At 40.8% G+C, this 13,362-nt stretch overlaps 1 protein-coding gene across 1 annotated transcript in view; it reads left to right on the top strand.

The window, feature by feature from the left end:
• Positions 1 to 12,962, top strand: part of LOC134653683 (uncharacterized) — a 56,371-nt gene extending 43,409 nt beyond the window's left edge. The window contains exons 19-25 of the mRNA XM_063509075.1: positions 3,546 to 3,696; positions 4,235 to 4,492; positions 5,146 to 5,357; positions 6,243 to 6,528; positions 8,483 to 8,608; positions 11,894 to 12,035; positions 12,796 to 12,962. Of these exons, the coding sequence (XP_063365145.1) occupies positions 3,546 to 3,696; positions 4,235 to 4,492; positions 5,146 to 5,357; positions 6,243 to 6,528; positions 8,483 to 8,608; positions 11,894 to 12,035; positions 12,796 to 12,914 (1,294 nt within the window). The 3' untranslated portion in view covers positions 12,915 to 12,962. The remainder of the gene's footprint in view (positions 1 to 3,545; positions 3,697 to 4,234; positions 4,493 to 5,145; positions 5,358 to 6,242; positions 6,529 to 8,482; positions 8,609 to 11,893; positions 12,036 to 12,795) is intronic.
• The last annotated feature ends 400 nt before the right edge of the window (positions 12,963 to 13,362 follow it).

The following is a 13,362-nucleotide window of genomic DNA, read 5'->3' on the forward strand; positions in this document are numbered from 1 at the left end:
AGTAAAAAAAGGCGCGAAATTCAAATTTTCTATGGGACGCGATCCCTTCGCGCCTACATTTTTCAAATTTGCCGCCTTTTTCTACTGTCAAGATCTGGTTGACCAAGTATAACTTTTTAATTTTTTGAATGACCATGAACTACGCACTTCGCGACCTATTTTTTAACCGGCAACGTCGACTTTGCCGTCCATTTTTGAGAAAATGTCTATTTTATGGGTAACAGCTGATCAGCTGTGATCAGCTATGTGGCCCCACTACAGTGCTGCTTCAGCTGCCTGCCAATCCAATAATCTGTTTGTGGTTTAATACACTATCTAAAGAATACGTAAAGACTTTAGCTAGACCTAATAGATAGACCTTGTCAGCGCTGCTCGTCTTCAATTTAATTTAACATTCATACTTATTTATAATTCATACTTATAAAACTAATATAACAATTTAAAAATCGATACAAACACCAAACACCTTTGAAGTACGGAGACCTATAATCAACCTTGACATGCAAAACAGCCTGAAAAAACCGGCCAAGTGCGAGTCGGACTCGCGCACGGAGGGTTCCGCACCATCAACAAAAAACAAGCAAAAAAACGGTCACCCATCCAAGTACTGACCCCGCCTGACGTTGCTTAACTTCGGTCAAAAATCACGTTTGTTGTATGGGAGCCCCACTTAAATCTTTATTTTATTCTGTTTTTAGTATTTGTTGTTATAGCGGCAACAGAAATACATCATCTGTGAAAATTTCAACTGTCTAGCTATCACGGTTCGTGAGATACAGCCTGGTGACAGACGGACGGACGGACGGACGGACAGACAGCGGAGTCTTAGTAATAGGGTCCCGTTTTTACCCTTTGGGTACGGAACCCTAAAAACCACGTCGCGTCAAACACAGGTGTTGGAATACGAAGAACCTTTGCCTTAGCCGTATAATTTCCCGGACTATGTTTAGCCCAATAAAAGAGTGTTTTGAATACAAAATTAACCCGTTATTACGGTTTGGCAACACTATCATTACACGACACTCCTTCAATTTACTATGAATCGTTGAACGAGCTTCTTGTGAATTATGAATGTCGTGTGTAAAATAACTTCAAAGACATAGTTGGATTGAGTTATTTTAGTAAAATACTTATTTTAATGTATTCCATTAGTTTGATTTTTGACACTCAATTTGAGTACACTCTGGGGTCCGTTTCTCAAAAGCTTGTAACTTGTGATACAAGCGGATGCCACTTTATGACAGCTTTTGTTAGAAAGGGACTTCCACTTGTGTTACAAGTCTTTTGAGAAACGGGCCCCTGGGGCCTATTGCATAACATTTTACAACTCATAATACAAGCGGACGCCTCTTTTCATTCCCTTTTATTAGAAAGAGACTTCCGCTTGTATTATGAGTTGTAAAATGTTATGCAATAGGCCCCTGGTCGTCAAAAGAACGTCATCAGGGTACCTAGTCACGATGACTATCGTTGGCGCTACGACAAGGCAACGCTTTCTGTCCTATCGCTCACTCTTCCATATATTAAGTGCGATAGCGCTATTCACTACGCTCGTGGTTCAATTTTGGAATATGTCCCTTGCTCGGGTATCAATATTAGCACGAACGTTTAAGTACCTACCTAACAACTTTGCCCCCTTGTATAACAATAGTTATTTGTTTTGTGGTTCGAAAATTGGAATCTTATGATTGATCTATCTCATGCGTTGAGGGGGTTTCAAAGCAAGAAGGTTACACAAATTTTGCCACCGTGTGAATCACAAAAAAATTCACAACGCCAACAAAATACTAACCGTAATATATTTATCATTCAAAATCAATTCTACTAGACATCATAAGGAAACAACTCAAAATTTGCATCAGATTACTTTGCCTCACATGTGAACAAAATGCAACTTTGCTATCAGATTTTGAACAATCAAGAGAGCCTTTACCACCTGGTATAACTTTGCAATGACTAAATATAGGTGCGTTTAATTACATATTGGACGCCGAAGCGTGAAATTGATGCCAACATGTTCATTGAACAAGCTTATACAAAATGCATCGGCATTTGGCTAACACTAATTAGAATGCGCTATTCGTGATTAAACTTGAACGTTGGTTGGTAATTAATTACCAATTGAAATAACTAAGCTTTGTGTTGCAGTAAAGCTAAAATGCGATTCACTGCTTTGGTAACTTGTGGTAAACCCACTGATGTACCTACAGATAACCCGGTGCGGAATTCAAATAAAATGTGTAGTAATGTAATGGCTCGTCTACACGATCGCCCAGCGCTGGATCACCGGGATGGCCACGCGATGGTTATGGCTCCTCTACACGATGGCCCAGCGCTGGACCAGCGAGATGGCCAATTGGCCATGCGATGGTTGAGAGCACCCACTATGGAATGAGCCACGTGTAGATCGCTGGCCCACTACCTACCTCACCTGGTACCTTTGATGTTCGGACGAAAAACTGACACCGCGGCCATGCCATCGCCATCCCGCGCCATAATAAGCCATCCGGCACCATTACTCTACACGATGGCCCATCTTTGCAAATATAATCTAGTATTTGTTTAATCTTTTTGATTAAAATGTGTAAAAATTCAATATAAAATCTACGGCGAATGTAGTAGTATAAATATTAAGGATATAGTATAAATAGTAATTCAATCAAGTTAGGGTATTAAGTACATAATATTAATTTTATTGTCTACTGAAATTTTACGCTGCACCAAACCCGTCCAAAGCCGATTAAAATTCAAGTAGATTTTCAAGTTTCATTTAACTAGACAGACAGACAGCTTTCTTGTGTAACATTTAGTACTACCACCAAGATTTTAACTGACCAAATGTAGGCCTTAAGGTCTTAGCTTTAAGGTTAAAACATTTCAATTAAATACGTGGATTGTGATATCTGGCATGCGAATAGTAAATGCATTCTGTAAGCAATATGCAAGATGTAATCCCGTATGTATTAAATTATGCAAGCCTTAGTGCTCTATGTTTCTAGAGTATGGGATATTAATTAATGCTTTTGATCATAAATTATACTATATACATACATTGTACAGTCACCTGCAATAATAATAATATGTTACTCTTCGAAGGCCGTAAAAATATGTGACACGCTCTTATGGCTCTACAAATAAAATCGTGTCAGATATTTTTGCAGTATTTTGTGTAATATATTATTGCAAATGACTACATACAAGGTTCCCTAGCTAGGTAGGTTTAGACAGTTTTATACTGTAGTACAATAGGCACATTTTAAGATATACAACGTGTTTGGGTACTCGTTGTACAGGTTATACTGAGCAACTTTTACTTTGGGACCAACCCCGAAATTACGATAAGAAAATTGACACTCCCATACAAGATATCACAGCACATCAGCCAGCCAAAATGTATGGGAGAGTCACTTTTTTTCGCGACTACGGGGTTGGTCCCATAGTAAAAGTTGCTCAGTATGACCTATACAACACGTACCCATCCCACTTTCAGTGGCTGGTGTAACACCTTGTAGATATAGCATATTAAAAAAAACTATAACCTTCAGGGAATGGAAAGAGAAAGTAGAAGTAGAAGAGAACGACGCAGAAGACACGATCAACTACAAGAAGGTGGACGTGTTCTATTTCAAGCCAGAAAAGTCGGGTCCAGGACTTACCGGTGAAGAGGTCATCACAATGCCTCATCCATTCATGTTGGTAAGTACTTCTTCTTCCTTATTGGTACCGTAAAATGTGCCTGTTTTGCTCCAAAGTATGAAAAAAATATTTATTTTAACTATCATATAATGTGGTAGGTAACCGAGTGCTATATAATAGTTCATCATCATCTTCCTCGCGTTGCCCCGGCATTTTTTTTGCACAGCTCATGGGAGCCTGGGATCCGCTTGGCAACTAATCCCAGGAATTGGCGTGGGCACTAGTTTTTACGAAAGCGACTGCCATCTGACCTTCCAACCCATAGGGTAAACTAGGCCCTTGTTGGGATTAGTCCGCGGTTTCCTCACGATGTTTTCCATCACCGAAAAGCGACTGGTAGATATAAAAAAATGATATTTCGTACCTATAAGTACCGAAATTTTCATTTTACTGAACTGTGACGCGGCAGGCAAAGTTATGTTAAAAGGCAAAGTTTTATACTTTAAGGGCCTACTGCAGCCGCGTCTGGCGCTTCGTAAACCACGCCCGCTAGTTCTTCCCTCCCCGCTAATATGCAATATGTCTCTTTTTTTACCAGGGTATGGCAACAGTGGTCTACCGCGACAAGCCAGCCATGCTTAACATGATCAACAAGGCCCTCAACGGCATCTTCGACAACCCTGAGGACATGTTCCTCAGGGTCAAGGCCCTGGACGTCCTGTTCAGGGGCCTCACCATCAACTGCGCGAGGACGGAGTTCGCGCCGAAAGCGGTGTGCACGGCTTTGAAGAAGGAAGGGCCTCCAGGTTTGATTCTGGAGCCCAATAACCAGTTTAGGTTCTCTATTTTTGGTTCGGTAAGTGAACCATGGTCAATTTATAAATAGGTATTTGGGAACAATCTTACACAAAACGGCCTTAAAGATAAAAGATAGTTTATTCAAGTTGGCATATTACAATGCGCTTATGAACGTCAAATAAAGCTACACCGGCTCCAACCCTACACCTTATGCCTCGTGAAGATTTAAATCCCCCCTCAATTGGAAGGATCCTTATCTCTAATACACTCTTAGGCCAGTTAGGCCCACTTACACCATCCCCTAACCCGGGTTTAAGTGGTTAAACCGTTAACCCAGTGTCTAATTGTAGGTACCGGTAACCATGGTAACTCTAGGTTTAACTGGTTAACCCCCGGTTAATGGAATGGTGCAAGTAGCGCTGTTTATGATATTAAAGTGCAACTCAACGCAACACATCAGACCAACCTCATTCTTACCTGACAAACAGCGAAACAGAAAGGAATTTGAGCACTTTATGTATGCAGTTTTGTAAGTGGATGTGTGGGTATATTTGTGACTTCTCGTAACTAATAAACATATTTCAAAGATTGTCATGAGATGAGGACTGATGAATCTAATGCAAGATTAGACAGATTTTAACACACCAAAGTTTTTTAAACGATTAAGCATTTCTAATTTTACTTTTTTAAATCAGTATTATATTTCTACAGCGTAACGGCACGGTAGACCCAAAAGTAATAACCGTGAATCGAGGCAAAAAGAACGTCATGGACGTGGGCCAAGTACTCGCAGTGGACGGCAAGGCTAAGCAGGAGCTATGGAGGGACCATTGCAATGAGTACGGAGGCACGGATGGCACGGTTTTCCCCCCGTTTTTGACGGAATTCGACAAGTTGCAGTCGTTTTCTGGGGATCTGTGCAGGTATGTTACTTCTCTTTAAGTTAATAGATAGCCACAACGTTCCCGTTGCTCAAAATGGGTCATAGATATTTTATAGTATGCTTACGCTCTCAGCAGTAGAAAGCAGTCGCTGTGGCCGAAAACGGCTAGGAGATGATGATGATGACCTAACCCGTTCGAGTATTTGAAGTAGACATCGTAAAGTTAAGGGAATCTAAAGCGAATTTTTACGCTGTGTCCTTATAGACAGGATACATATTTTCAGTAGGTACCAACTTGAGACTCCAATAAGAAATTCAGGATATATACTTAAGTACCAGTACGGATATGATGGTCGTTCTTGTCTACGTGACAGCGTGATAAAACGGTGTCCGTCACTTTCTTTCCCACGGTGTTAAACAGTGACAGTTATTTTATCACGTGGATAAAGATGGATAAAGCTATCCATAATAGGCTGGCAGTTGTTAAAAAACTTAACCGTTAACACACCGAAATTTATGACAAAAATGCAAAACATAAGACACGTGGCATAGGATGTGTCAAGTTCCAATGTGGTCCAAATAATTAATTATATTGCTTAAAAATAAAGATAAGATAAAAGATAGTTTATTCAAGTAGGCATATTACAATGCGCTTATTAACGTCAAATACAGTTACACCGGCTGCAACCCTACACCTCTGCCCCGAGAAGATTTAAATCCCCCCTCAATTGGAGGAGGGTATCCCAATATGGGACCGGCAACAAACTAGGCGGGACACATCTTTTAAAAAAAAAATTACATCTTATAATTAACATAATAACATAAACGAGAAAATAAGGAAAAAATACAATTTAAATTACTATAGAATTAGTACAAAACTGTGTATCATTTCCAATCCATCAAATAAGAAACTTTTCCCTGTCAGGTCTTTCAAACCCTGGTACCAAAAGAAGACCTCGTACCGCGGCATCAAGACGAACCGCTACGTCGCCAACATCGGGGACTTGGCCAACGACCCAGAGCTCAACTGTTTCTGCGAGGCCCCGGACAAGTGCCCTCTGAAGGGCCTCATGGACGTGACCAAGTGCGTGGGCGCGCCGATGTACGTGTCCATGCCGCACTTCTTGGACAGCGATCCCTCGCTCGTGCAGAACTGCAAGGGGCTCAATCCTGACGTTAATGAGCATGGCATCCAGATCGACTTTGAGCCGGTTTGTACTTATCATAACCATCATCTTCCTCGCGTTGTCCCTGCATTTTGCCACGGCTCATGGGAGCCCGGGGTCCGCTTGGCAACTTATCCCATGAATTGGCGTGGGCACTACTTTAAACGAATCTGTGTGTGTATGAATCTGACCTTCCGACCCTGAGGGTAAACTCAAACTCAAAATATACTTTATTCATGTAGGCCTAGCAACAAGCACTTATGAATCGTAATATATATGTATATTATCTTAAGCTAATTATCAGAGCAATTTATTGATGTTATTATTCCATAATAATATTCGATTATTATACAAATCAAATTTAACACAAATTTATGAATTTCACAAAAGGATCGTCAAACATGAAAAAAAAATTATAAAAAAATACTAGTCTAGAATGTTTCTAGAATAAAATCTAAATGTCAAATAAATAAATAAAAAATAACAAAAGAAGTGGTACATACATCGGAATATCAATTTCCTCATCAGTAAACTAGGCCCTTATTGGGATTAGTCCGGTTTCCTCACGATGTTATCCTTCACCAGTGAGTACAAAAGTGCAAGCCTTCGAAGAGCAGAGGCGAGTGGAACTCGACGCGAAGCGTGACGAGTTAAAGGCCCGACCACCTGCGGTCATAAACTACAATTTTGTCGGAGGGGTGCTGACCTGCGGTGAGTGTGGTCGTACATTTACTGCAAAAATAGGCTACGTCAGCTACCTGAGAGCTCACGATCGTCGCTCTCAATAGATAGTAAAAACCCAGTCGCCATGGCCGAAACCGGCCAGGATAGGATGATGATCCTTCACCGAAAAGCGACTGGTAGCATTTCTACTATAAGTACTGATTTCTCTGATCCACTTTACCAGTGAAATCCCAAGAAGCCGATACGTGATCCTAACCGAAACACCGCTTTCAGGAAGCTTCGTGGAACTTATAATGAGGATACTTTGCAATTTAATTATACTGGAGTTTAAAACGTGTGCATTAATTAATACACTAATTAACGCGATTTCATGAATATTTGGGTTAACTGGGAATTATATTACGGTGACATGACGGTGGCAGACAAACTCGTTTAGCGAAATGGTAAAGCTGCAGCATTCCATGACAATGCAAATTATGAACACAATGCAATTTTGTATGTAATGCAACTATGAAAATATGTATGTATGTATAAACTCTTTGTTATACAGAACTCAAAACACATATATGGCACAGGATAGACAGTACAATGGCGAACCCTTTCTCTTCCGTTAACCTTTGAGAGTGAGAGAAAAACCTAAACCGATGGGGCCTTCAAAAGAGACCTCGAAAAACGCAATTTCGGGGCAGTTTGCACTTTAAGAGTTAGAATCTTATGTCAAGTTCCCGTTCAAATTCGAAAACGAAAAACGCAAGTTCGGGCCAGTTTGCGCTTTAATAGTTTTTAGTACCATCAATCAATTTAGTTTGAGCTCACTATAATTGTGTTGATGAGTTTAAGACGTGGTTATCTTATGAAAGCGTGTACCGAAATGAACTTATTTATTTAAACGTACGGCGTAACATTAATGGCAATATATGCTAACCATTGCCGTATATCTCAGGGAAGACCTTACGGACACTAAAAATGGTACTAGTTCAGTGGTGTCACTCACGATTTCGAGCCAATCGTGCAGTCTAACGCAACTATTAGTCCCGACCAATCGCGCGCGTGATGCGAACCCATCAACCAATCGCATTGTACCGGTGTCACACCGCTGTACTGGCCCCATTCATGCCCCATTCTTATTGCCCGTAAAGCCAGTCCTGAGATATATATGTCAATGATGCTAACAGTATAACTTATTATAAGTCGACATCGAGGCTACGCAGCCAACCGATCGCGTCAGGTGTCAGATTGCTCTATAGGTCCTCCGGGCTGCCTTGGAAACTCTCCGAAATGAACTTTTCGATCAACACTTATTTTGTTTATACAGATAAGCGGGACGCCAATGGTGGCTCGCCAGCGCGTGCAGTTCAGCATGCTGCTGCTGAACACCGAAAAGCTGGATCTCTGCAAAAACATGCCTAACACTTACGCGCCCTTGTTCTGGATAGAAGAGGTAAATTGAGTCATTCCCATCCGATCGAGAGGTAATTTGAGTACCTTAGTTGACAGAGTTCAAGTTCAAGTTAGAGCTCCGCAAAGACTTGCTTAACTACGCGCCCCTGTTATGGGTAGAAGAGGTAAGATGAGTGATTCCGAACTTGACAGAGTTCAAGTTCAAGTTGAAGCTCTGCAAAGACATGCCTAAGGCCTCATTTAGACGGCGCGAGAACTCGCATGCGATTTTAGTTACATTGCGGACCATTGAAATTACACCAACTCAGCCGACCGATCAAATAACGCAATGTAGTAAAACTCGCACGCGAGTTCTCGCACCGTCTCGATGAGCCCTAACACTTACGCGCCCCTGCTCTGGGTAGAAGAGGTAAGTTGAGTCATCCGTTTTGGGTCATTCCGAACTTGACAGAGTGAGTTCAATTTCAAGTTTAAGCTCTTTAAAGACATTCCTAACAGTTACGCGCCCCTATTCTGGGTGGAAGAAGTAATTTGAGTCGTTTTGAGTCATTCCAAACTTGACAGAGTTCAAGTTCAAGTTGGAGTTCTGCAGAAACATGCCTAACACTTACGCGCCCCTATTCTGGGTAGAAGAGTTCTGGAGAGAGAAGTTGAGTCATTCCGAACTTGATAGAGTAAGTTCATATACACACCCATATTTATTTCTTATTTAAGTATTATTTATTCTGCTATTGCGGATTAAATAAACCTTTATAACAAAAACAGCATACAGTTCACCCAATATATCAATCACTGCCAATAACGTCTATTCATATCTTGAGAATATGAACATGTGTCATCAGACTTACAATGTATAAAGCTTTTCTTTGTGATTTTAAATTAGCTTGCCCTTTCTTACCCAATAATTTAGTGGCCGTATTCCGTAATTTCAAAATTGCTGTCTTACTGAATTTTACTTACTTTAGTTTATCGGTGTTCAAAATGAAATAAAATTATATCTGAAAACTTTATATGAGGGTCAAGCACATTTTAGGAAAAGGTCACTTCTGTGGATAATGCAATAAAAGTTAACGACAAGTTTTTCTATTTGAGTCTCAAGTAACTACTGATAAATGTGTCGCGCCTGTAAAAAGTGCAGCATAAAACTCCCAACTTTGCGATGTCTACAGGAGAGACGCGAACGAGTTAAGAATTTATGAAATGTGTACCTATGAACCATGTGACATATTTTTTTGTATGGCGGGATCACTAAATAAATATCCATGAGATAAATTCAGTTTACTGACAGAAAGATGGGTAGACAACTAGACATTGGAAGCTTAATAGGAAAATAAATCACGTAAGCACACTTCTGTGGCGATGTGACGAGTCCACTTTTTTTTTCAATTCGAATCATTCGAATTGATTCGGCCGCTGATTCGAATTCAAAATCGAGTTGACTCGACTCGACGATTCGCGTGGTTTGCGACAAGGTCACAGGCACAGGCGCGGAGCGAGTTGAGACGGCGAGTTACGCGGCAGTTGTTGTAAAACGAACCTTCAGGGCACGGAATTAAGGTTTATTTTTGAATGGTCATAGTACCAACTCGAGTTGAGACGGCGAATCGAGCGGCAGTTGTTGTAAAAAGAGCCTTCGGGCTACGGTATTAAGGTTTATTTTTGAATGGCCTTAGTAGTAGTGTGATAGCGTTGACTCGGCTCGGCGAGTTGGCGAATTGGCGATTCATTCGCCGAGTTAGCTAGTGGTCGAGTTGATTCGAATTGCCAATAGTTTTGATTCGAATTGACTCATCTGTAGGCTGATTCGAATTATTCGAATCAGATAACTCGACTCGCCCATCGCTACTCTTCTGGCATGAACCAAATATTTCATGTTTCTTGAATCCGAATAAAAATCACGAAATAGTAAAGCAATTTATTTTGCAACGTCCCGTTTAACCGCCAACGTACGACGTGACATTGTAAGTTTCTTTTGAAAACTTCGTACCTAATTGCTCTTAGTTTCGACGCTTCTTCTCAAGTTTCCGAACAAATAGGTTAGGAGCATCTACTATAAATTAAATAGAGTTAGACCAAGAAAAGTCTGCAACAATGTTTATAGCATACCTACGCAGTGCAAGTGTTATTTATACGTCATAATTTCATAGAAGTTTGACTTGCTTATACGTGAAGACAGACAGACATATTTACAATCGCAGTTAACTAAAATAATATATTATTAATAGGGATTTTACCAAACAGTGAGGTAAACCAAAATGTTAGGAGCTCCTGGCGTTCGTTAACTCGATGGGTGGACGACAATCGGTAGGACATTTCTGGATGAGATTAGCCATGGTATAATAATATACTCCGCCTGGTACTCTCTTCCGACCACGTGACTGACACAAGCCTACATCATCATGCGATAGCGCTATATGATAATATGCAATAGCGCTATATAAAGTGGCAATGTTATTGTGACGTAGGCTTGTGTCACGCTGGGAAGAGAAGACCATGTTTTATTAGACTATGAGATTATAGCTTAGGACCGGGACATTAGCGTACTCGAAGAGAGACCTAACCTCAGCAACGATAAAAAGCTTAGCTGACAATGGTGTGTAATTAATAAGGTACCTGGGACATTTTATTTAAATTAGGCCCCTACACTTTTTTTGAAGTGAAAACTTCTTTAGCGGCGCTGTGCACTTTTTGAGGTGGGGAAAAAATGTTAAACTCGAGACACCGTAAGACGGTCACGTGACCGTAAGACGGACACGTGACCTGATCGAAAAACTGTTACATGTAATGTCATCGAGTTTTTCTTAATTGATTTAAATGCCATCTAGTGAGTTTCGCTCTAACTGGTATTAGTATAACTCTAGTACTAACAGTGATATGCTTAGGGGTTTCAAGTAATTAACGCTAACGCTAGATGGCGTTAACATCAATTATACATAGTGCATTTTGCACTAGTCATTGAGTTTTCACTTCTGCCGGCACTCCCTGAGTGCAACCCGTTGTTTTTTTTTTTATTTGTGAATTTACATGTTATTTCTACTCAGAATCACGAGCTCTTTCTATCCTAATAGGAGAAAAAAAGGGCCCCAAGGTTTTTTCCCATTCCATTACCATTTTTCATAGACTTTATATGGCGGTCACGGAATGGAAAGAACGAAAAATGTATGGTCATTTTGGGACACTTATCTTCTCCTATTAGGATCAAAAGAGCTCATGATTCTGAGTAGAATATAACATAAAAAATCCCGATTTAAAAAAAAAGTGTAGGGGTCAACTTTAAATAAAATGGCCCACCTATTCCTTTAGTTTAAAGATGTTCCGTTTTCAGGGTCTGGCTCTAAACAAGACGTTCGTGAACATGCTGAAACACCAGCTGTTCTGGCCGAAGCGAGCCGTGGGCGTCATCAAGTGGATGCTGGTCTCGTTCGGAACCCTCGGCGCGCTGGCCGGGGCGGTGTTCCACTTCAAAGGTAGAGTGCGGGCGGTGCGTTGACTGCGCTTACTTACACATTAGAAATCACCACGACTAGTCTTTTTCAAACGGCACCCAACTTACATCAGGAAAATATGTTTTGAAGTTTAAGCTCTCGAATGTGGAAGTGGGTCTAATTTAGCTTGCAAGATTTGACCCGAACACACAAATTTTGCAAGCTAAATACATCATCATCATTAACATAACGTACCAGCTTCGCTCTTGTAGGTGGAGTATTCGCCAATCTTTAAATAAATTCCCCATACGTCGCATTATTTTTTATTTGGTTGAGATAAGTACTTCTAGGTTTCCCTTCTTCTTTTGTCTTTTCAATCCTGCCTTCCAGGAAATTAGGAAAAAGTTGTCACGGCGTATCAGGTGTCCTACCATCATGCCTATTTCATATTGTATTTAGTAAGTAAGTAGTAATTCTCCTATCATACTCAGGACTTCTTCATTCGTCTTCCTTACAGTCCAGCTGATCCTTTCCATCCTCCGCCAACACCACATTTCAAAAGCTTCCAACCTTTTTGTCTCATTCGCATACAACGCAATGCTCCAGATAAACACCTTTATAATAAGTAATAATAAATAATAAAGCCTTTATTCTCACAAAATATTACACTAACATTTAGGTTTTACACATCATACATTATAAGCGAGGTACCCATTTTTGGGCAATGGCCTCCTCCAGGCCCTTCCAAACACCTTTATCAATCTTTAAATGTACAAGCGTGTAAATGAACCTTTTGTTCCAGGGGGCATAATGAACTTCGCCGTGTCCAAGAACTCAGCGTCAGTGGCCAAGATCAAGCCAGAAGAAGAGGCCAAGGAGGTCAGCGTGATCGGGAGCCACGAGCCGGCCAAGGTCATGTAATGGGCGCGGCGGCTCCTGCTCCCCTGGGTGCCCTGGAGCCGTTACTTGCTGGTCTATAGGCTCGTCAGAAAGTTGCCTGTTCGCAGATTTAGAGTTGGACAACGCTAACTCTGGATGACCTTTGCAAAGACAAAGTGTGGTTTGAAATTACTTACGGGGGCCCGTTTCTCAAAAGCTTGTAACTTATAATACAAGTGGAAGTCCCTTTCTAACAAAAGCTGACAAATAGTGACATTCGCTTGTATTACTCAAGCTTTTGAGAAACGCGCCCCTGGTCTATAGGCTTGTCATATAATTGCCTGTTCGCAGATTTAGAGCTTGATTTGTAGCAGGCGCTGAGAATAGATAAAACTTACCAGATTTTACATTAAATATAATTAAGAACGGGTCTCGACATGACAGGAAACCATTATTATATTATGTCCGTCTAGTTATCGTCAGGCGCTGA

This window comes from Cydia amplana, chromosome 13 (assembly GCF_948474715.1).
Source record: "Cydia amplana chromosome 13, ilCydAmpl1.1, whole genome shotgun sequence".
Classification (NCBI taxonomy): Eukaryota; Metazoa; Arthropoda; class Insecta; order Lepidoptera; family Tortricidae; genus Cydia; species Cydia amplana.